General features: G+C 36.5%; 1 protein-coding gene across 6 annotated transcripts in view; it reads right to left on the bottom strand.

Annotated features, from left to right (window-relative positions):
* The window catches only part of PPP3CB (protein phosphatase 3, catalytic subunit, beta isozyme), a 50,696-nt gene extending 28,490 nt beyond the window's left edge, over positions 1-22,206 (bottom strand). For 3 of the 6 annotated variants that reach the window (XM_014956245.1, XM_014956244.1, XM_014956246.1), the window contains exons 1-4: positions 10,046-10,241; positions 7,861-7,985; positions 4,502-4,613; positions 3,512-3,657 (exon numbers count right to left, since the gene is read on the bottom strand). In XM_014956245.1, the coding sequence (XP_014811731.1) occupies positions 3,512-3,657; positions 4,502-4,613; positions 7,861-7,985; positions 10,046-10,073 (411 nt within the window). In that variant the 5' untranslated portion in view covers positions 10,074-10,241. Of the gene's footprint in view, positions 1-3,511; positions 3,658-4,501; positions 4,614-7,860; positions 7,986-10,045; positions 10,242-11,102; positions 11,304-22,157 lie in introns of those variants that run through there. The other 3 variants (XR_001413618.1, XM_014956243.1, XM_014956247.1) reach the window with 2 other exon arrangements.
* Between the last annotated feature and the right edge of the window lie 1,246 nt (positions 22,207-23,452).

Genomic DNA, 23,452 nt, shown 5'->3' with positions numbered 1-23,452 from the left:
AGAAATAGGTAGTGTATTTTTTAAATACAGACTGTAACATATTTAGATCTAAATTAATTTCTAGGTGTTATGCAGTTAGGGCTACCGAACTGAAATACATCATACCTCCACATGGATGTTCAAATTCAGGAGTAGCAAAACCTCAGAGGTAGATTAAGGTACAGCAAATTAAAACTGCTTTACTTTTCAGGCAAAAGACCTTCACGAAAGTTTCAAATAATTGAAGACACAGACACTAGTTTTAATTAATCTGCCCTAATTTTCCTGAGAGCTATCACACAGTAAAGTTCTAAAACCAACATGAAGGCCAGTGGCAGTCATCTTATATATTATTAAAGAGAAAGAAATTTCAGGAGAACATGGAAAGGAAGCAAGATATTATAAGGGCAGATTCTCAGTACTGCCTCTATAGAATTCAAGGGACCTTGTTGATGAAGCCTTAGTATCACCAAGAACTAAACAAAACAATGAGCATCTGTTTTAAAGGAAGAAGAAAATTCTCTGTCTCTCTTCTTTAAATTAAGAGTCCCCATAATCTTATCTGGACAGTTTTCCTCCTTAAAAATCACTAGGCTTAAAATCACAATTCCTGGCATTTTGTTTCAGCAGAAGTTCTGACAGTGCAAATGAAACCAACTGAACAGCAGCTCTAAGTTGATGGACACGCATCTGAAAGAGACACTCTTTACCAACACAATCAGAACATTTGTGTAAACGAAGTTCAGCAAATTACTGTAAGTTTTACAAACTTCCATTTTGCCAGAAATAAGAAGCTCTTGCAGCAATCTTTCTGGTTAGGCTTTACTGTCACACCTACCTATGTAGCTGTCCTCTACTGGATATAAGCTTACGCCAACAAAAATAATAATTTAATCTGTGCAGTTTAATCACCTTCCTGAATATTAATACTGACAAAAGACTTCGTCCAGAAGAAATTGCATTTACACAGATTTTATCTTTCTTTCTTAGTTTCCTACAGTGTTTATAGAGCTTTGATTTCCCTTCTTACACCAGATGATTATGCCTTTACATTTGCAGAGGAGACCGCTCCTTAATGAGAACTTCTGCTCATGAAGCAGAAGGCTTGTAATATCATACAATCATCTCAACTGTTTACAGGACTCCTTTCACACACCACGCTTGTACCACAAGTATACGATGTTTTCCTAGATACAGAAAGAGCATTTCACAGCACCCATTTAATTTAAATACGTTTACAATCCCAGTGCATGCCAAGCTGTAATGCAGCTATTGAAGCTGCTGCCAACCCAGGAACAGTGCCCTCTCCAAGTTAACAGATGATCCTTTAAAAAACAAAAAAGACCGAAAGAACAGCTCTAATAACACTGCCTTACATTTACAAACGTGGTTTTCATCAGAAGCAATATACAACGCATTTTTTCATGTATACATATATATATAAACATACAAGCTTATATCCTAATGTAGCCTTGAGTGTTATAGAACCACATAGGAAAATACAGGCCAAGATGACAGAATTGCCTTTTAATTTAATTTACTTGACACTTTGCAACCTGATTAGCTGCAAGACTGAGACTAAAAGAAAAATTAATCACAATCCTACTGTGACAGTGGCTTTCCAAAGTGTTTTTCCAGACTATGTCTCCTTTACACTACTTTCCAAAGAGCTTTGACCAATGTTTCTTTTCATCTGTAGTGTTAGAAACATTCAGGTCTTGTCAGAACGGCACCATTTACTTGCTTTGCTTTCTTACTTCTCTTTCTCTGCACAATGCATAGAGGTTTCTGTACACGTTAGTATTTGCTCCAAAAATGCCATGTGCCTCAGTACATTTTTCCACTTACACCACTGAGCTTGTAAACATGCTTCCTCCCTCTTTCTACCATTTTCTTCTCCTCTCACATCATTCTGCTCGGCAGTGTAATATCTGTAAGTGAAATAAGCTGACATTCCAGCCTCTGAAATGGTCCAGTCAGTACAAAAAAAATATAATCTGGTGAATTCAGAAATGAGATTCAACTGGACAGCAGCCTATACATCTGAGGAGAGGGGAGGTAAAAAGAAAAAAAAAGGAACACAAGCAAAGGCGAAAATCCTAAGAAAATGAGAAATACAATAAATGAAGATAAAAACCAAAATAGGCCCTCAATATTTATATACTGTAAAACCAAATTAGGAACATACTTTTTCCTTCTCTCCAATACTTAAATCTATTTTGACATAAGCCCCCACATACCTTCTTCCATATGTGGGAAAACAACTTTTTTCTTCCATCCTTACCTATTAATCCCAAAGCTTTCTTAGAACCACCTACTTATATTTTCAGCTGAAACACTTTAGCTGTTACTAATCATAATAGGAATGGTTTTGATTTCCAAACGCAGCAGTCAAGATGTCAGGTAAGTTAACTAAAATCAGTCAAAAGGAGTACTCCTTCTCTCCAATACTTAAATCTATTTTGACATAAGCCCCCACATACCTTCTTCCATATGTGGGAAAACAACTTTTTTCTTCCATCCTTACCTATTAATCCCAAAGCTTTCTTAGAACCACCTACTTATATTTTCAGCTGAAACACTTTAGCTGTTACTAATCATAATAGGAATGGTTTTGATTTCCAAACGCAGCAGTCAAGTTAACTAAAATCAGTCAAAAGGAGTATTCAAAAAGGAAAGCAGTTGAGTTTGAAAATTCTCATCTGATACAATCATCACCTGCCATCAGCAGACCATGAGAGCTGAAACCAAGTTATTAGAAACAGACACCTCATGTCATCACAAACTTCTTCCCTTTAAATCGCACAGCAGTATTTAGTGTTTCCATTGTATTTTTAAAACTTGTTTTCCTTCTTCTTACCGATATACTCAGCACATTTACCACAGCGAGAAGCACTCCCCAGCTGTTACTCAAATGCCTACCAAATTTGTCATTTTAAATAGCACTCTGAATTTCTATTAAATACTGCAATTTCACGCTCTTTCAAAACCAAAACCCACATGATCAAAGGAGAACACTGCAATTTCACGCTCTTTCAAAACCAAAAACCACATGATCAAGAGAATGAAAAAAACAATTTTCAAAGAAACATAAGAATAACTGAAGTATGATGTTGATGTACCAAACAATTTTAAGACTACAGTTAACTTCTATGAGTTGTGTCCTGAAAGCCATGAGAATATCAGTTTTTATCTAGAAAGAAATAGAAAGCACTTTTTGGATTGGATATGAAGCTCTTCGCATGTACTACCTGTGTCAGGAAACTATGTGAAGTTTTTTGAGGAGGGCTTTTTTGGTGTGTTTTGTAACAGTCCCAGCTGTCCCAATGAGATCTACTAATGGAAAATGCATTAGATAATCCAAGAGGTTTTAATTATGCTACTACTCAGCCTACATTTCAGTTCCTGATTTACACTTCCAACAGAGACAAGAACAGAAAACAATACGCTGACAATTAGACAAACATGACTTTGTATAGCATCAGAAAAATATCTGTATTTCCACTTATTTTCAAATTCACAAAATACTCACTCTCCTAATGTCATCTAGTGTATTAATTTCTGGTGAAAGTCCACCATGAACACAAAGAAACTGTTGATTTAAAAGAGCAGCAAGAGGGAGACAATCAAAAGCTTCCATACAAGCGTCGTAGACTCTTTCTGAGTACTTTATTTTACCTGCAGGAAAGAAAACATAAACCATTAAGAAATCCGTATTAGATGGAAGAAGTAATCTAGTGGATCATAATTATAAGAGCAAATCTCAAAGTGAACGTTTTAAAAAAACCCACAAAGCAATGAGTATTTTGGGGTTTATATGAGCAATTCCAAAGACTGCACAGCAAGCACGTTTCTAAGACGTATTCTTTTCCAGAACTATCAACTTTTTCATTTCTTCTGTTATCTCAATTGTGGAGAAACTATTGTTTTTAAAAAAAAAAAATCACAGAATTATTTTACTGTATACAATTATATAGCATAATTCAGTGTAAAACACTACTGATAAGTTTGTGATTTCTCATTTACTGTGAAAAGCTAAGGACTGCTTATGGATTACATTACTTTTAACTACATCAAAGAGGGGTTTAGCAGTGCAAATGATCCATTTATCACTCGATCAATACTTACACAAGCCTCCAAACGGACGAGCAGCTTACATAACCAAGAGAGTTATCTTACTAGTCTGGCTGAAATCAATTCCCCAAATGGCAAAATTACTCGGCAGCAAGTTACTTTGCACTCTCGATTATAGCCGAGACAACAAAATAGCCTTCCTCTCTCCAGGATTTTAAAATCCATATTGATAAATCAAAATTTCCTCCATAATGTATCTTTACAGCCAGCAGTCTTCTACACAACTCGCCACACTTAACTGCAAGGGATTCTACAGAAGTCAATGGGGCCTCCAAATCTTTGCAAGACCTTAATTAAACCAACAGACAAACATCTCTCAAGCAAAGTGACAGACCGTAGATCAGCAGGTTGGATGTGAGCTAATTTTACATTCTTACATAGTACTTACATTCTTGCTTAAAGGTAAAATACTCTGTTAGGTGTCTGCATTCGTGATTGCCTCGCAAAAGAAATAATGTGCTTGGATAGAGAATTTTCAGGACCCATAAGTACAGCACACACTGTTGAAAAAGAAAGACATTCAGTAAAATACACCAGTTTATAAGAACTTTAAAATTTATTATTGAGAAACATTGAGTAAGAACGTTAACAGCTTCAAAAGGAAGTACAGCTTAACGTGCCATTTTAAAATACAGCACTACTTCCTCGAGTCCAGTTCCGGACATGAGTTATGCAAATTGCTTATTACTTTTCTTAAGAACAGCACAGAATGCTGAAAAAATGTGTATTTACTCAACACTCAATAATAAAATAAACTCAGCAGAATTATACTGCAGAACACGTTCATAGAGACAAACCACGCATGAGTTTTTGCCTAAAATCTGATTTTATAATATGATCCTAAACACTGGCATAGGAAGGAAAGCAGATATTTATTAATACAGATTGAAGAAAAAAACCAAACCCACAAAACTATTTACATTAAAGACAGCTATATCATCTGGAGATCATTTTTAAACTAAGAATTGACAGAGTAAACCTGTTTTTTTTCCCCCAAACCAGGAAAGCTGGTGATTTATTCAGTCTTCAAGCAGTAAATTCAAAGTTATAGTAAGTTTCCGTATACCATTATTATTGCAACACGAGCAGCAGAGCTGAGGTCAGAGCTACAGAACATGCACAATTCTTTCAGTTTATAGTCCAGTACTACCCAGCAGCCTTGAATGCCCAAAATGTATTTCTTAAATTTCAAATTTCATTCTTGCATTTTTAACTGAGCACAGAAATCTGGGGTTTTCCCCAGAAGTTTTGGACTACACCGAGATCACCTGCCAGCTGTTATTATTATTGTTCTTAATCAATATGAATATCTTGAAGCTAATTTTGCATAGAATAGTAAGTACATAAAGGAAGAAAGAAAACAAAGGAACACTTTAAAAAACACAGCAAGCATGGAGAAATACATCAAAGATTTCTACTGTGAAGTTTAGCTAAACTAATTACTGAATTTTTCTTATCTTCTTAGTAAAAAATATGCAAAATAGTAATTTTTCTAATGATACCACTTGCTTTCCAATGTTTCTATAACTCTAAAATATCCCGATATATTGCAAAGTCCCCAGACTCTTTAAAACCGTTTCCCAGCAGAGAGCATAATCAGTTTCTTACAAAACAACTGCTTATCATAAAATGAATACTTGAATTAATCTGGCAAATTCTCCAATTGTGAACTGTTTTAGTTAAGTCAGTTTGTATGAAAAATTTATAACAGCTGGCAACCTTGAAAACATTTAATAGGAAAATGGCAAAACAGTCCCTTCTCTGTGAAGGATGGATACTCCATTTGACTAAACCGCTGAGATTTACACATTCTCAAGCATGTTACCTATTAAGTGTGATTTTTTTTTACCTTTCCTGTACCAGCATATTTATTTTTCATTATCAAATACAGACAAACTAATGTTGGAGTTCTCTATATCCTGTTACTCCCAGTACAAAAAAGAATTTGCACACACTTATGTGAAGGACCCCATCTTGATGCCAGCAGTTTGTTATATACAATCACAGTAGCATATCATTAGCTTATCTATTAGAAGTGATAACATTTTTTATTTGGAAATGGGTTACTACTGAAATATTAATGCAATTAAAGATGTTTCAGGACAGAGTGATTAAGAATTTATTAGTGAAAAATTAAATTTCAGTGTTTGTCCATTTTTAGAAAAGTTCACCTTCACTTTTCTGTGAAAAGTCAAATATTTTATCAAAAGCATATTACGTTTCCAGTCATTAGAAAAGATCTTAAAGTAAGCAATACACAAAAACTCCTGGAGGTCAACTTAAACTTCCCAAATGTTAACTAAGGCAAGAACTTCAATCAGAAAAAAATGTTAAGGTTAAAATGACGAGCAAATGGCTAATTTTCATGTACTAGTTCTTTCTTTCTCAAGAGGACCACAAAGCAGAGCCCCACCTTCGTGCACTTGGCAGCAATTCAACTTCATTCAGATAATCTGCCACCTACTTCACTGATGTTCCAACAGCCACTCGGAGAGGAAGAGAGCAGATTATCTCAATGAAGACAAGCCTTTTAAGAACCCTGGAGTGGTTTTCAAGAGTATATTTAGCATATCTTTACATATTCTGCAAGTATATTTAGCATGCCAAATATTATATTAAAAATTAAATTAAAATTGTATGAGGAAAAAAAAATTGAGCCTGTCCTTATTAACGTATTCAGGAACATATATTGTTCAAAAGTTTTCTGTAAGTGTAATGGTTGAAAAGCTTTCATACCATGTTTTGATATATTAACATTTACTGTTGCTATGTAAATATCCTTTTCAAGGATAATTACATCATTTGTAATCATCAAGAAGAGACCAAGAAGATCGAATTAAGAAATAGTGAATATCTGTTGAAATTTTTCCATATAAATGACCTTGAGGCGATCCCTCTTGCTGCTTCTCCCGTTTGTCTACCATCCCTAGCAACCCCAGAAGGCATCGTGCATGCCCTTCACAGCATATACCCACACATGGTATTAAAACAGTATAATTTTAAGACAGAAATGAAGTATCATACACCATGACTTGCAAAATACTATTTCATAGGGTATGTCACTCTCTTAGATTTGGTAGCTGTGAAGACATCCCAAGCCGAGGCACTTCCCAAGCTGGCTCCAGAAGAATAGTTAACTTAAAAAATTTTATCATAGCTCTGAAACTAATTGATAGGAGTAAGTGAATATTTCTGGAATGTAGTAGATTTAATAAACATGCTGAAAATTAGGAAAATTATTTGAATTCAAAATACCTGAAAAATTAATGGCAGAAACACAGGTCATCCTTAGGGAATATCTGTAATCGCCCTCAGAATTTTAGTAAAAAAAAAATATTAAGAATTATTAAAAAACAGTTGATTACATAAGAAAAATGAATCTACTGTATAAACAGCTATAATAAATGAGAAAACCTTGCAGTCATGACTCACCTGTTCTCCGAAAACATACAAACATACCTTCCTGACAGAGTAGCAGGATTATGTATAATAATGCTATAGAATTCAACTTTTTTAAAGCTAACTAAAGAAAGAGGAGGAAAAGTGAGTGAGTCTGGTGATTTCAACAAGACAGTCCAAAATGGCTGGTCAATATCCTCCTGTAAACAAGCCTTTGTCATAGGAGAAAGCACAGCAAGGAAGAACACATTCACATGTCAAAGCAGACCTAAAATTTCATTTTAAAACCTCCGTGAAAGTGTGCTTACAGAAAAATTTAGGACAAAACAGATTAATATATTCAGTTACCTCTATACTAAAATAACCTCTGTCTACATAGTCACCGAGGAAGAGGTATCTTGTGTTAGCAGGTGATCCTCCCACTTCAAACAGCTTCATTAGATCAAAGAACTGGCCATGAATATCACCACACACTGCAAGCAAAAATTTTGTTCAAATTAATTTAAAAAAAATCTAACAGAAAAATTACTAAGTTATAGTTAAATAAAGAGCCACAAAGTACTTCTAATTAAGAGGAAAGGCATGTATAAAGCAGGAATAACAGAAATTTTTGAAGCTTCCCCCAATGTTTTTCATGAAGATCCTGTCCTTGCTGCCTGTGACAAAGCTGATGTTTGTCCTATTTGAATCTAGCAGATTGTGGAATATCTTTCAAACACGGTTAATGCACTGAGCACTGAGGTACTGAAAGTTGTCAGCAGCTCTTTATTGGCCTCCTCAACCTCTTAGGTATCTTTGCAAATTCTGCTTTTGCTGTGTCCACGTGGGATTGAAACAAGCAGGGAGCACTGCTTTTGTTTCCGAGTCAGACTAACACATCTTTTTAATCTCAACATCTCTTCTCTTTGCTCAGTTACTTTTCTCCTTCAAATAACCACGTTCACTAGTTCAACAGTGGGTTTTTCTTGTGTCTTTAGAATATGAGACAGGACAAGAGCAGTGGTCAGCAACCTAAGGCAGAAGTACCAAAGATAGCAGTTGGGAAGACTTTGAAGAGCACGCAGCAAAACCAGGCCATGTCACAATTTAAAAAAAATAATTTAAAAAATGTATGGAAAAAGACAACTGCTCCCAACTCCTCATTCCCACAGGAGTTCCCAGCTCAATGAAGTCAGGAGCTGCCTTCTCACTTCTGCATGAGGTATTGCTGATAACAATTAACAGGAATTTGAGAGACTGTGCCTTCCGTTGGTGGAAAATGTCACCAATCAACTGACAAATAGCACCTTCCTCAGAAGTTTATCAGCAAATTTTTTAGTAAAAAAGTTACTCTAATTTTGGAAAGAAATATTGGACATGGCACACCACACTTTAAAGGCTGTTATTCCCTTGGAGCAGACCATCATGACCTACAAAAAATTAGACTAAATAGAATGCATCCTCTTTTATGTCACTTTTCTTAAGATTTCTACTCAAACACAGCAAGAAATTTCCTCCTTTTTCAGCTGCCAATATACCAGTAGCTATGGGTAACTAAAAATTCTAAACATATGGACAACCCTGTAGGTATAAGCTTTGTCTGGAGCTTCAAAAGACTCTGAATTCAGACAGCCACTTAGAGGCTTCCACTATTTCAATCATTATTTTTTTTTTAAATTGTCAATAATAATGATGTTCTGTTTAAAGGTTTTCATTTACCCAATAATACATTAAAGCAAGCTGATGTCCTAAAAGAAGCTTTACAGATACTAATTTTATATAGGTTTAAAAAGAAAACACATTCAAATGAAAGAAAATCCGATTTGAATACACAAATAAAATCACCTTCTTTATCATAAATAACAGATATGCAACACAAACTATTTTTTTATGAGTCCAGACTGTTTATAAATAAAACCACTAAAGGACACCAATTCCACCTTCCACCAGGTCAAACAGAAATAGAACTAGTCAAACCACGCAAATACTCCAAAAAACCCTAAGAGTCAGGTTTGTATCACAATGGACCTGGTTCTAGCATGTTACAGAAGCTAAAATAATCTTTCAACACTTTCCAGTACTAGTGCCCTCACAAGAACCTAAAGAGGAGTTATAAAGGTGCATTTTTCACTCAGAATTCCATTTCACAGCATTTGCTTCAAACCACAGCAATTAGCTTTTCTTCACGTATTTAGATTTTGGGTAATTCTGAGTTCATTTTTCTATTCCAGGTAGGTGCCTTTATTCCCACTTATAGCATTGCAGGAATTAGAAATCTGTAATTCATCAGCATCTAACTACTTTCTAATTTGTCATTTTAATACCAATCGCTCTATTTTTTTCCAATAGGTTTAATGCCTTCATTTTGCAAAATAATGCACAGCCCATTTTTTCAGACCATTTGAGTGCTATCAAGCAAATGCAGTTGTGAGGGATAATTCAATAAGATTATACAGACATTTTTACTGTAGCAATTTTTAAGACAAACTCTATTACTGAAAAAATCTGGCTTCTTTCCAGTTTAATTATGAGTGAAATTACCTAGAAATATTACCTGTAATTGGAGCTTCAACTTCTATCATAGTTTTTTCCCTCCGTAATATTGCAGCACCCTCATTGATGATTCTAAGTGCAATTTCTTCATCCACTCGACCTTCTTTTATCAAATGGTTCTTCAAAATGTCAACTCTTGGTCTTCCATCTGTGTCAAACACTTCTTCAGATGTCAAGCGATGCGTTGGTGGAAAAGGGACAGCTAAAATTTAAAAAGAAGAAACAGGAGTCACAATAATGTTATTTTTAAGATATACTCCATCTAGGATTGGATTTATCGTCTATTTGAAAAAAAATAACATCTGTAACGTGCAAGTTTGTAGAAACTATAAAACAGAATTAGAAGGCACAATAACATGTACAACATCTGGAAGAGTCAAAACTGCCTTTGCACAGGGACATCATCTCCCTCCAATACACTGCCATTCTCTGAAGGACTCAACAAGCATTGGGGATGCAGGAGATACATTTAATAGCCACTCAGACTTGCAAAAGGCATTTTGAAATAAGCCCATCATCAAAGCCTCAAAACAAAATAAACCAAACCAACCAAATAAAATCCCACCAAAAGAAATCCAAAGCAAGAAAAGGATAGAGTAATGTTTAAAGGACTAGAAATAAAAGGAAATTTTCACTCAGAATTCCATTTCACAGCATTTGCTTCAAACCACAGCAATTAGCTTTTCTTCACGTATTTAGATTTTGGGTAATTCTGAGTTCATTTTTCTATTCCAGGTAGGTGCCTTTATTCCCACTTATAGCATTGCAGGAATTAGAAATCCGTAATTCATCAGCATCTAACTACTTTCTAATTTGCCATTTTAATACCAATCGCTCTATTTTTTTCCAATAGGTTTAATGCCTTCATTTTGCAAAATAATGCACAGCCCATTTTTTCAGACCATTTGAGTGCTATCAAGCAAATGCAGTTGTGAGGGATAATTCAATAAGATTATACAGACATTTTTACTGTAGCAATTTTTAAGACAAACTCTATTACTGAAAAAATCTGGCTTCTTTCCAGTTTAATTATGAGTGAAATTACCTAGAAATATTACCTGTAATTGGAGCTTCAACTTCTATCATAGTTTTTTCCCTCCGTAATATTGCAGCACCCTCATTGATGATTCTAAGTGCAATTTCTTCATCCACTCGACCTTCTTTTATCAAATGGTTCTTCAAAATGTCAACTCTTGGTCTTCCATCTGTGTCAAACACTTCTTCAGATGTCAAGCGATGCGTTGGTGGAAAAGGGACAGCTAAAATTTAAAAAGAAGAAACAGGAGTCACAATAATGTTATTTTTAAGATATACTCCATCTAGGATTGGATTTATCGTCTATTTGAAAAAAAATAACATCTGTAACGTGCAAGTTTGTAGAAACTATAAAACAGAATTAGAAGGCACAATAACATGTACAACATCTGGAAGAGTCAAAACTGCCTTTGCACAGGGACATCATCTCCCTCCAATACACTGCCATTCTCTGAAGGACTCAACAAGCATTGGGGATGCAGGAGATACATTTAATAGCCACTCAGACTTGCAAAAGGCATTTTGAAATAAGCCCATCATCAAAGCCTCAAAACAAAATAAACCAAACCAACCAAATAAAATCCCACCAAAAGAAATCCAAAGCAAGAAAAGGATAATGTTTAAAGGTCTAGAAATAAAAGGAGGAATTAGCCAGCACCCAAAAAGGGAGGAGGTGGCTGGAGGAGGCCCACTAGAATCTGTGCTATTTAATTAATTCATAAATTACACTGAAAAGAATGTAACTCATAGAGTGACGCAGCCTTCAGGTGACAGTAAGTATCCCAAACAATGAGGAATAGGGCAGGCTATGAAGAGCTACAGTAGTTGTCCGTGCTACTGAGTGCCTCAGCAAAATATCCCACATTAAATATTAATAAATGCAAATTAATGAAGGAAATAAATCCTACTTTACATATAAAAATCACAGATTATAAAATTACTATTCACAAGGAAGGTCTTTCCTATAGTTCTATCAAAATACTTGATGCTGGCAAGTCAAAGAAAGCTAGAAAATGGAATGTTAAGAATTACTAATAGAAATAGAGAGTAGTAGTAGGGAACTACTAATAGGATAGAGAACTACTAATACAAACAGAAAACAAAAGAAGAGGCATTTATGCTGCTGATAAATTTAGTATGCAACTCTCCGAAGTTAAACTATACATTCCAAAAATCAATGTTTGAACACTAAAACATTCACTGACTCATTTAAATTGACTTCTAGATTACTAGCCACGCATTGCTACCCTTCTGTTTTATGCAGTAATAAAAAGCTATCAATAAAACAACTGGCGCATAAATCACATACGTATATTCACCGAAATCCAATTATAGTAGAAAATAAACCAGAGAATTGTCTACTCTTCCTGCTATAGAAGTTTCTAAGTAGGAAGAAGCTGAAAAACACGCCTTGAGATTATACAGTGTAAAACAGATTTGGCACCTTATTTTTGGACATAAAGCACTTTATTAACAGAAAAGCAATGGCAGGCCTTGCCTTCCAGTCTCCTCTAGTAATGATTCAAGTTTCACTTGGAAGTGTTAAAATTCCATGTAGTCCAAATGTTAATAAACTTAACATATTTAAGAAACCAAAAGACAAGCACTTCTATTCCATGCTCAGTTGCTTAAAAACATAAATCTGTCTCTGAAAAGAGAAGTCCTTTATTCCAACAAGACAAATTTAACTAATTTTTAGAAGCACTTCATTATGACCATGCAAGCACCAATTAAAGCATTCACTGTTTTTTTAAACTTGACTTTCCAACCTCATATTCTCTTACTGTTATTTTTGAATTATTTGAAAGTTTATATTAATCCGTACATAAATTAGTTTTAGGCCATTTCTTCCTCCGCTTTTATTATTTGTGGGCCCACAACTGCTTTTAGCAATGCAAAGTTGAGCTCATCCTTTTATGAGAGACCAGAAAATTCATGAAACACATTTCTCCTGCTTTAATCGTTGTAAAAGCATTAGAGATCACACCTTCCCAGAACCGAAGTCAATCACCTCCAAGACACAGTTTTGTTGGAACTGTGCCTCATTAGTTCTAACATTATTTCTAGATAATGAACTACTTAAGAGAAAGATGACCCTTCTTTCTTTTTTGGGACTTTTTTTTGGGTATATACAGGGTGTGATAGAGAATGGTCTGCTTTTCCTTCTCCTATGTACACTACCAGTTGCTCACAATTCAAAAAGATGATGTTGACCTCCTGCTTACGACAGATCAGAAGTATTTCAGGGCTTCTAAGCATATGGCAGATGAAATTTTCTTCTCTTAATATGTCCACATAATGTAATTTCAGATCAGATTTGCAGAAAAAATTAATTCTGACTATTTTAACAAACTACAGCTTTGAGTTCATCTAGCAAGTTACACTTTCTGGGAGGCTGTAAAACCAGATGTTTCTCTCCAGTGTCTGGAAAGAACTGTCTCAAATTATTTGAATTAATATACTTATAAAGATTCAAATTAAAAACTGTGTATATCCAGGGCTTACGAATAATGTCCCAAAATCCCGATTGTTAGCATCAGATGTAGTTAAAAGTATCTGTAAAGTTATATTTGCTTCATGAAAAAAAAAAATGAAGTCTTAAAACTTCTCCTCAGAGTTTAACAAAATCCTTTTCACACAACACATGTATTTTCCGATTGCTCAAGAAGGATTTTTTTTAAATCCTTTTCACACAACACATGTATTTTCCAATTGCTCAAGAAGAATAACAGAGAAGGCAGAATAAAACATGGCTAAAGATTTTATCTGCCCTATCCAGCTGAATAAAATGGTAACACTTACTATAAAAACTGTTCCTTTCCAATTTATACTTTAATTTTTGTCTTAACAATAGTTAACACTATATTAGAGCTCATACCTTTGAAAAATATTACAAATAACATCTTCTAATAGGTTAAGGATGATAATTTTTGAAGCATGTAGACAATTTCTGGAAACTAATGGGTTTAATTAAACCTTTGATGAAGTAGTAATAGAATGTTATAGCCTAAGGAAAAAGAATTGCAGCATGATGTGTTCCAAGACAGAAATATAATCCATGTTTCAAAGTCTTTGTGCATAACCTGCGCTCTCGGGACTGTAACGGAATGGTAATTAAGAGGAATTACCCTAAGGAAATAACATGCTGTTGGTCATTAAAGGATTCCCTTCTTCCATCCCCAGCAAAGCCAAGCAATAGAAAAGCATTTAGAGATGAATCTCTACAGCAACACACACTGCAGTACAAAATAACAGACTAGATCCTGTTAGTAAAAGTATAGATGTTAGTAACAAAGATAACACATTGTGATTTACAAGAACATAAAAGATTGTCTAAAACAAACCATTTCTTACTAGTCAAAATTAATCAATTTCATTTTTAAAATATGTACGGATGATATTATTTTTACTAATTGATTACAAATGTTAGACAGTAATGCTGGGGAAAAAACCAGGGAGGAACTTTTGGGATTTGTTAACAAAAACGGTTTGATGTTTTTTATTACTATTTGTACATGCATTTAGCAAGAGGGGGGAAAAAATCACCTTTCTTCTATACTTAAAACAGAGATATCTAAACCTAGTTTTACACTGACTTTCCACAAGCATCTGGGTTTTATAACTCAGAAGAAAGCACGGTGCAGAGATCCAAAAGTCAGCACCAATCTGAATGGATAAATCCACAGGACACGTAAAGAGGTTCAAAAGTAGAAAAACTCCATTAGCACAGTGCTTTACCCCCTATCCTAATCCCTGCTGAGAGGGGCAGTGCGGCAACTAACACAAACACGCTACTTCCAGACCCAAAGCAGATCTCCCATTGCCTGGTAACTGAGTACAACAGTAGCTGCTACTAAAATCTTACGTGTAGATACTGTAAATTTAAGGCACGCTGATATATATGGCCATTTTAATAACCTGGGTTAAATCTGGCTTGTATCAGAGACACCCTGTTGGAACTGGCTCGGGAAACAAGATGAGATCAAAGGCTCTAGACAAATGGTAGGAAAAAGTATCAGGGATCAACTGTGCAAGGTACCATACTTCCACAAGCCAACTATTTTCTGCTCTTAAGACCTTAAAACTTATACAATTCTTTTTTTTCCACTGACAGCGAAAGAAAATTAGCCATTTTTCTCCTATAATCAGGAGCCCATGACACATCCCATCAACTCAGCTCTGGCTGTAAAAGCATGCTCAACATCCCAGATTGCATTTTCTGGTTTTAAGAGTGCTTTTGATTTTCCCAGATAACATCTCAGCTCACATTACTAAGGTTACTAAACACAGACCTTGTGTTTGTAAAGAATTTGTTGCTTCGGTGGTAGGTACACACTAAAGCATATATAATGTTTGTCTCCACTAAGTGCTATCATATATCAATACATCCACGGTGTTCCGGGAAGGGACAGGCCAGTATCCTTCATTCTGTCAGCGGGTTTATTACCTCGATAGCACGGTTGTCTGCGGTTTTTCTGCTGTTTGGTCAGGTTTTGTGGGCTTTTTGGTTTTATAAATGCATTGCTGTCTGTGTATTGTCACTCAGAAGGATAACAAAGCTTAACACCTTGTGCATCTTTTGGTCTGTCCCTGGAGTTTTCCTGCCCCTGCCAACATCTACGCAGAAGAAAGAGATGTAGCGCCCATGACTGCTACGAGGACAGAATATCTCCAATTATCCTCCTGCATTTGGCAGAACAGATTTGAAAAAAATAGCATAAAGACATCGCAGATGGTCTAGGGACCAGCAACCTTGACAATATTAGTTAAGCACAAACACACAGCAGCATCTACTCTGATCAGAAAGCTAGACTCGATAGTTGTCAAAAGACAGGAGTTACCATGTTCATCCCAAGCAAGAAAGCACAGATTCAGCAAAGTCAGTTTCTTGCAAATTATATTTTTCCTAAATTCCACAAAAAACCAATCCCTTTACACAAGTCTCTTTGAATGCATGCTGCCTGCTGTATTAACAAGCACCTCAGAAGCAAGGCAAAACGACCCCGTAAGCCTTGAAACCCTACAAAAGCACTGCAGGCACTATTTATTTTATCCTTCCTTACTACATTCTTACAGTCTTAAGTTTCATAGAATTTTATATCTCAAATGAAACTACTGATACATCTAGTATGCCATGGTGCATTCATCTTTTATACTGTCTGTGCGATTTTCCAATTAAAATGGCTGATGCTTTTTGAAGTTTCTCTCAGGAAAAATGTAATTATTTGTTTGAAAAATATTTAAAGATGCTTTCCCCATTAAAACGGCCATAGTGTGTTATGCCAAAAGATTGCTTAGTGCTTAAATGTGCTTCTGGCAGTGATGGTCATAGGTCTTTCCCTCCTTTTCCAAACAAGGTGGTTAAAGGATTTCCTCTAGAGTTTCATCCAGACCATCATGTTTACAATCACTGATAGAACTATTTTTCACTATTTTGTGAGACCCTGAATTGACACTTTTATAGTTTTTGCCTCCACTGCACCTTATTGTTAGGAATTCCACAATTTTAATTACACATTATATTAAAAAGTATTTAACTTTTCCTTTATATTCATTTCTAGAAAATTTTGTTTGGTACTGCATCTCTCCCTTTCACAGGGAGACAATCACAGTTGTTTCCTATTCAGCTTCTCCATTAAATACCATTCCTGATGTAAGCAGTATCTAACTCTGTCCCCTACTCACCTGCCCCTTTTCCAAGTCACGGATTTCTCATCTTTGTTTCTCACCTTGCAAGAAAGCCACTCTCTGCCTCCAAACGTATCTTCAGATAAAGAAAGCAGCCAGGAGGGGGGACCAAAAATTATAGAATCATAGAAAAATGGAGTGCTTTGGGTTGGAAGGGATCTTAAAGACCATTCAGTTCCAACCCCCTGCCCTGGGCAGGGACACCTCCCACCAGACCAGGTTGCTCCAAGCCCCATCCAGCCTGGCCTTGAACCCCTCCAGGGATGGGGCAGCCACAGCTTCTCTGGGCAACCTGTTCCAGTGTCTCACCACCCTCACAGGAAAGAATTTCTTCCTAAAATCTAATCCAAATCTCCCCTCTTTCAGTTTAAAACTGTTCTCCCTCGTCCTATTGCTCCACTCCCTCATAAAGAGTCCCTCCCCATCTCTCCTGTAGGAGATGCTGCCATTACATGCTGCTGTTGAAGACAGAACATAGACATATAACAGGATATAACAGCATGATGGTGCACTCTATTTTTTTCTAAATTGATCTTCTAAAAATCCGTGAATTCCTATCAGCTGGTTAGTGCCACTGCACTAACATTTTCAGAATATTATCCATACAGACTCCAGCATTTCTTTCCCAAGTTCACTGCCCTCTACGTTTAAGCAAGAATTTTCCTTCCCTTTGTAGAGTCTACTCCACCTTTCTCAGAGCAGCATCTCCTGCAACTTCTCTGCCCAGGCTCTCACCCTAACAAGAGCTTCCTGAAACACCTCAGGAAGATTACTATCCTGAGTAAGTGTTATGATTTGCCATTCACTCTGTTTTCTAAATAACTTATGAATACATTTAAAGAGCACAGATGACAGATCAACCCTCCCTCAACCGTGGCAGTTTCTTACCTATTAACATCCCTTCTTTCCTAAATAATTTTGATCCAAAAGAGGGTATTTCCTCTTTTGCTTACTTTAAAGGCTCGGACGAAGGAACCTGATGAATAGTTTTGCCTGGACCCACCAGCTCACTGGCTCCTCCGAAATAGCCTAACAATTTCTCTTGATTTCCATCTATGAAAACTCTACCAACTCCTCGTTAATACTATATTTCCCCAGGGACATATTTAGTCCACTCTTTCTTACAAGTGCTATGAGTCTGCTTAAATTAAACTTACTGATCTACAGCTCTCTGGTTCAATCTAGAGCTTTTAAAAAAATGCTGCTGTGCTCCATTTCTCAGAGTCAGAAGATGAGTTATGCCAGAGGCTATGGAAAATAAATCCGCAATTTTGCACCCAAAACCCCCAAAGAATTCCTTTAGATCCACTAGACAAATATCTTCTGGTCCTGGGATATTTTTGGGGAACATTTGTTTTGTTGATTTACATTTCAGAGAGACAATTCTTTGGTCCCATTCAGTAATAAGAATTGATTCATGTGCGAGAGAGTCCTTAGTTCCTTACGCAATAATAAACACCAATAGTCACCAGATTTTTCTGCTCTGGCCTTACCTTTCCAAGCTTCAACTGGCAACTGGCCCTACTAAAATTAAGGCAGCTTTCCATTTTTGGGTTGGTTTTGGGGGTTTTGTTGTTATTTTTAAGATTCATTCACTCACACAATGCTCTCTCTCCAATAGAAAAAAAAAAAAAAGTATAAGGCCAGTCAAACACTAACTTATCAGAATTCAGTTCCATTCCATTGACTCTCCCAAAACAAAACTGTGATTATTTTATTTTATTTTTTTTAAGTATGACCTTTTTATACTCTATTTACTCTGCTGCTTTTCTGGATCATTTTAGAATCATTTCTGACCAGCAGCATAAAGGCATTTTAAAGTGCCTTATATTTCTAAAGCAGCCCTCATGCTGCCTGTAAGCATTTATCCTTTTACCTGTTTTTTTTTGTTGGTTTTTCTTTTACCAGACACTGAATTTTGAAGTTAAATGCTGCATTGATTTCTTTTTTTTCTGCATGGAAATCATTGTTAAAATTATCTATTAGCATCTTAATTTAGGACCTGCTCAAGGCTATGAGTTACTTCTCCTTGGGATTCTCTGAAGAGTTGTTTCAATGAGCCACCATTTAATACCCAGAACGACTGCCAACCAGATAGATGTATCATGACTTTTATCCAAAACAAAGGAATACTGAAACCTCCCATTTCCACCAGAACAGACATCATCTCCAAATTTAGCAAAACCCAGCCACTAGATCAAGGATGGCAAGGTCCTATGGATTGCATCCCAAAGCCTGGCAGCATCTTGAGTGGGCAAAGCATGATGCCTGGGAGGACAGAGTCATTCCAAGTACAGCTTTGTGGTAGGTCCAAGAATCCCTGGTGCTTCTCCCTCAAAGGAAAACCAATGAAGGCTCATCCCTGCCATGCCCAGGACCACTCTATCAAACCATCTGAGCTTAGAAGCACTTCTGCCCCGCTATGAATGAAAAAAGCTTTACTATGAGGTAGTAAAACATTTGTTTCTGTAGAAAAGATACAGTACAATCACAAATTTAACTCTAAAGTCACATGCATTGAAAGGTCAAGTGCACTGACTGAAGTCAATCATCCAAGGAAAAAAAAAAAAAAGGCAAACCCAAATCCCAAATGAACCAGATACAGCAGTTAAATATCAATGCCACTTCAAAGAAAAAGTATTTCCCTCCCCACCATGATTTTGATAGAATGTAAAAGAGGAAAACGCTATCTTCCACCAGACAGTAAAACACCAACTAGCATTCTCCAAAGATGAAGAAGGTGCCTTAGAAAACAGTGAATCAAGACGACAGGTACATTTTGTCATCTCTCTTTATAAAAAGCAGTAATAAAAGCCTCGCCATAAGACACCTTTTGGGAACTAAATGCCAAAAACTGACTTTAGACATTTCAATTCCATAGCTAACCATTAATTTATAGGAAATTCCATAAGTACAAATTACTCAGACAATTTAACTAAGCCATAAAAAGAGAAAAATTGACTTTTAATACACTTTAAAAGCAACCAATGATCTTTGATGCTACAATTCATACTTGGGAAGGTATGTTGGACTAACACAGCAAGGCTGGATTGACTGCAGATTTAAAGCCAGTATTACATTCATTATATATTTATCTAATGTGAACACTACACCTAATAACCTTTCATGTATCTTTTTAGATATATGCACTAAATATACAGGTCAACATATAAAGGGGGACACATCCTAATTACTATCCTACCTTATTAGAAAAGATTAGTTACTGATGATGCAATAATTTAACCATTTTTTCTTGGGTGAGCATCTGTTGTCCATTTCTGCCAACATGTATTATTAGGGGTAAACAATTTAATTTTTTTATGGCCTCTGAAATGTAATGGTTTCTGTTACTTCTTCCCCTCTTGCAGTAATACAGAGGAGGAAAATAGAGCTGACATAAAAGCAAGAGATGAAACAATGCAAATACCAGCAAGCATTAAGTCCTACATTCACACTTCCCCCAAAAAAGACCTAGTACACAGAGAGAGCATGAAAACTGAAATATAGACCAATACACAGGTAATATGACTACATTTTTCTCTGTGGTTGTTCTCAAGGACCTGAGACGTTATAAATGAAGTATCTCAGCAAGGAGAGACAGAAAGCCTGAGCGTCTCAAGGATGTGTTTTCTTGGGAACAGAGGTGGCACATAAAAAAAAAAAAAAGTAGCGTTTTCAAAACGTTTTTACACTGTTTTTCTTCTGCTATAGTGGATCGCATTAAACAAAATAAACATAAAAAATTACTGCCTCACAAAGAATCCCTAAACCGTCTATAGTGGATCGCATTAAACAAAATAAACACAAGAAATTACTGCCTCACAAAGAATTCCAGTAAATAAATTCACTAATAATTAGCAATAAATAAGTTTATGACATATAACAATTCATAAGCAGTCCAGAAGTTAAAAGTATAAGACATTATGCAATCATTTGAACTGTTGTCTTAACAGTTTCACCAGCATGTCAAAAAAAAAAAAAAAGTAGCATTTTCAGAACATTTTTACACTGTTTTTCTTCTGCTATAGTGGATCGCATTAAACAAAATAAACATAAAAAATTACTGCCTCACAAAGAATCCCTAAACCGTATTCCAGTAAATAAATTCACTAATAATTACCAATAAATAAGTTGATGGCATATAACGATTCATAAGCATTCCAGAAGTTAAAAGTATAAGACATTATGCAATCATTTGAACTGTTGTCTTAACAGTTTCACCAGCATGTCCAGTCCACACATTTCCAGTATAAAAAATTAGTGCTTTTAGGTCCCCTGGTATGTCACGTTACCTTGACAAAAGCAGAAGGCCCTAAAGTCCACACATTTCCAGTATAAAAAATTAGTGCTTTTAGGTCTCCTGGTACGTCGTGTTATCTTGACATAAGCAGAAGGCCCATTTTAAGAGAATATCACCATATCTGTAATCTATTCATCGTATAACAGAATCATAGAATGGTTAGAGCTGGAAGGGACCTTAAAGATCACCGAGCTCCAACCCCCTGCCCTGAGCAGGGCCACCTCCTTAATAGGTAAGAGCCAACCCCCTGCCCTGGGCAGGGCCACCTCCTTAATAGGTAAGAAGATGGTGAACATTTCTTGGAACATGAGCAGCACCACATCTGTTTGCAAGGAGGGAGGTGACATTGTTGTTACATTTTAACGTGGTTTCAACAAATATATTTATGTTACTCCCACTCGGCGCTGACATAACCTGCGATCTTGCGACCCTGAGGTTGCTATCTAAAAAAATTATTTCCAACTGCACTGCACCTAATGGGGGGACGACCAAACCACCCTGTCCTTCACACCAAGAACACGGACAGCCTGGAACAGCTGCCCAGGCTTTCTCCAGAAGCCAGTGATTCAGCAGGATAGATACGGACAGGACAGGTCACCAGAAGAACAGAACACGGCTGATATATGAACATTTAACTGCTTGTAATTATGTTGGATGAAGCTATCAAAGCCTCATTACCTTTACAATAGTTCCGTATCCTACACACCCAGGTTTCTAAGAAATACTGTAACCCCAGGCTGCAATCCTGTTCGAATGAAGCAAGTCTTAACCATGATTTTAAACAACCAGGTGCACAGGTCGCATTTAACAAGCTGAATTACTGAGCGGCTGGAAATCAGGTTTTCCAGCACCCTCTGAAGTATCTAATCGCTCACCATTAGTTCTCTTCCATTGTTCGAGGAACTTAATTTGTTACAACAAATTGCGGTAAAAGGTACAAAAATTCAGGAAGTCTAAACACCCTACGTTAAAGTAGCACTAATGAGTACAAGTTTCCAATAGACTAGTTTTAACATTTTTCTACTTTTACACTCGCAATTTGTTCAAACAAATCAACAGGTTAAGCAATCCAAAATGAGTAACGACTTACTGTGAGCAAAGCTTTCCAGCTTACTGGAAAACATGCCGATTTCCAAAACATACTATGGGATTCCAAGGCTTTAATTAAGACCTGCTGAAGACAAAAGACATCCCTTTCGTTTCCCAAGACCCCCTGGTTATATAAAAAGTTAAAGGAACAGATCTCCGCCCCTTTGAAATCAGTCAGGCGCCGTGTTCCTAGGAACGTCAATCTTAGAAGCAGGCTGCTTTACGTACAACCATGAATTCCAACAGCCCAGGTCTGGGATCACAAATAGCCATCCTCTATAAACACAGCTCAGTATCAAAACAAAACGATCTGTAATCTGAATAAACCCAACAACATCCTTTGAAGCGTTACCTATGCCACTGTCTTAACCGACAATTTAGATCGAATGAAGGTATTTTAGGATACTTCTGTTGCAGAGGATTATTCTCCCCACAGACACTGAAATTACACACTCTGGTACAAGTTTCCAATAGACTAGCTTTAACATTTTCTACTTTTACACTCGCAATTTGTTCAAACAAATCAACAGGTTAAGCAATCCAAAATGAGTAACGACTTACTGTGAGCAAAGCTTTCCAGCTTACTGGAAAACATGCCGATTTCCAAAACATACTATGGGATTCCAAGGCTTTAATTAAGACCTGCTGAAGACAAAAGACATCCCTTTCGTTTCCCAAGACCCCCTGGTTATATAAAAAGTTAAAGGAACAGATCTCCGCCCCTTTGAAATCAGTCAGGCGCCGTGTTCCTAGGAACGTCAATCTTAGAAGCAGGCTGCTTTACGTACAACCATGAATTCCAACAGCCCAGGTCTGGGATCACAAATAGCCATCCTCTATAAACACAGCTCAGTATCAAAACAAAACGATCTGTAATCTGAATAAACCCAACAACATCCTTTGAAGCGTTACCTATGCCACTGTCTTAACCGACAATTTAGATCTAATGAAGGTATTTTAGGATACTTCTGTTGCAAAGGATTATTCTCCCCACAGACACTAAAATGACACACTCTATGCGCTCTGAAACAAGGATCTTGGTATTTTTACAGCGTTTTAGTCGCTAGACCATCTTCCTTCTGCACAGATGCGCGTACTTTAAAACCTTTTAGTTTTTCTTCCCGAGAAGCACAACATTCGACTTCCAAAGGCTTCCCCGCGAGACCGTGGCTACCGAGAAAGGCCACGGAGAAACGGATCAAGGTGAATTTCCTCCATCAGAACCGGGAGCCCGAGACCCGCAGCCAATGGAAGGGGCGGCAGCGCCTTCCCATCCCATCCCACCCCCTCTCCCCC

This window comes from Calidris pugnax, unplaced genomic scaffold, assembly GCF_001431845.1.
Source record: "Calidris pugnax isolate Ruff unplaced genomic scaffold, ASM143184v1 scaffold196, whole genome shotgun sequence".
Classification (NCBI taxonomy): Eukaryota; Metazoa; Chordata; class Aves; order Charadriiformes; family Scolopacidae; genus Calidris; species Calidris pugnax.
The sequence above is the reverse complement of the archived record's forward strand: the minus strand, read 5'-3'. Positions and strand labels throughout refer to the sequence as shown.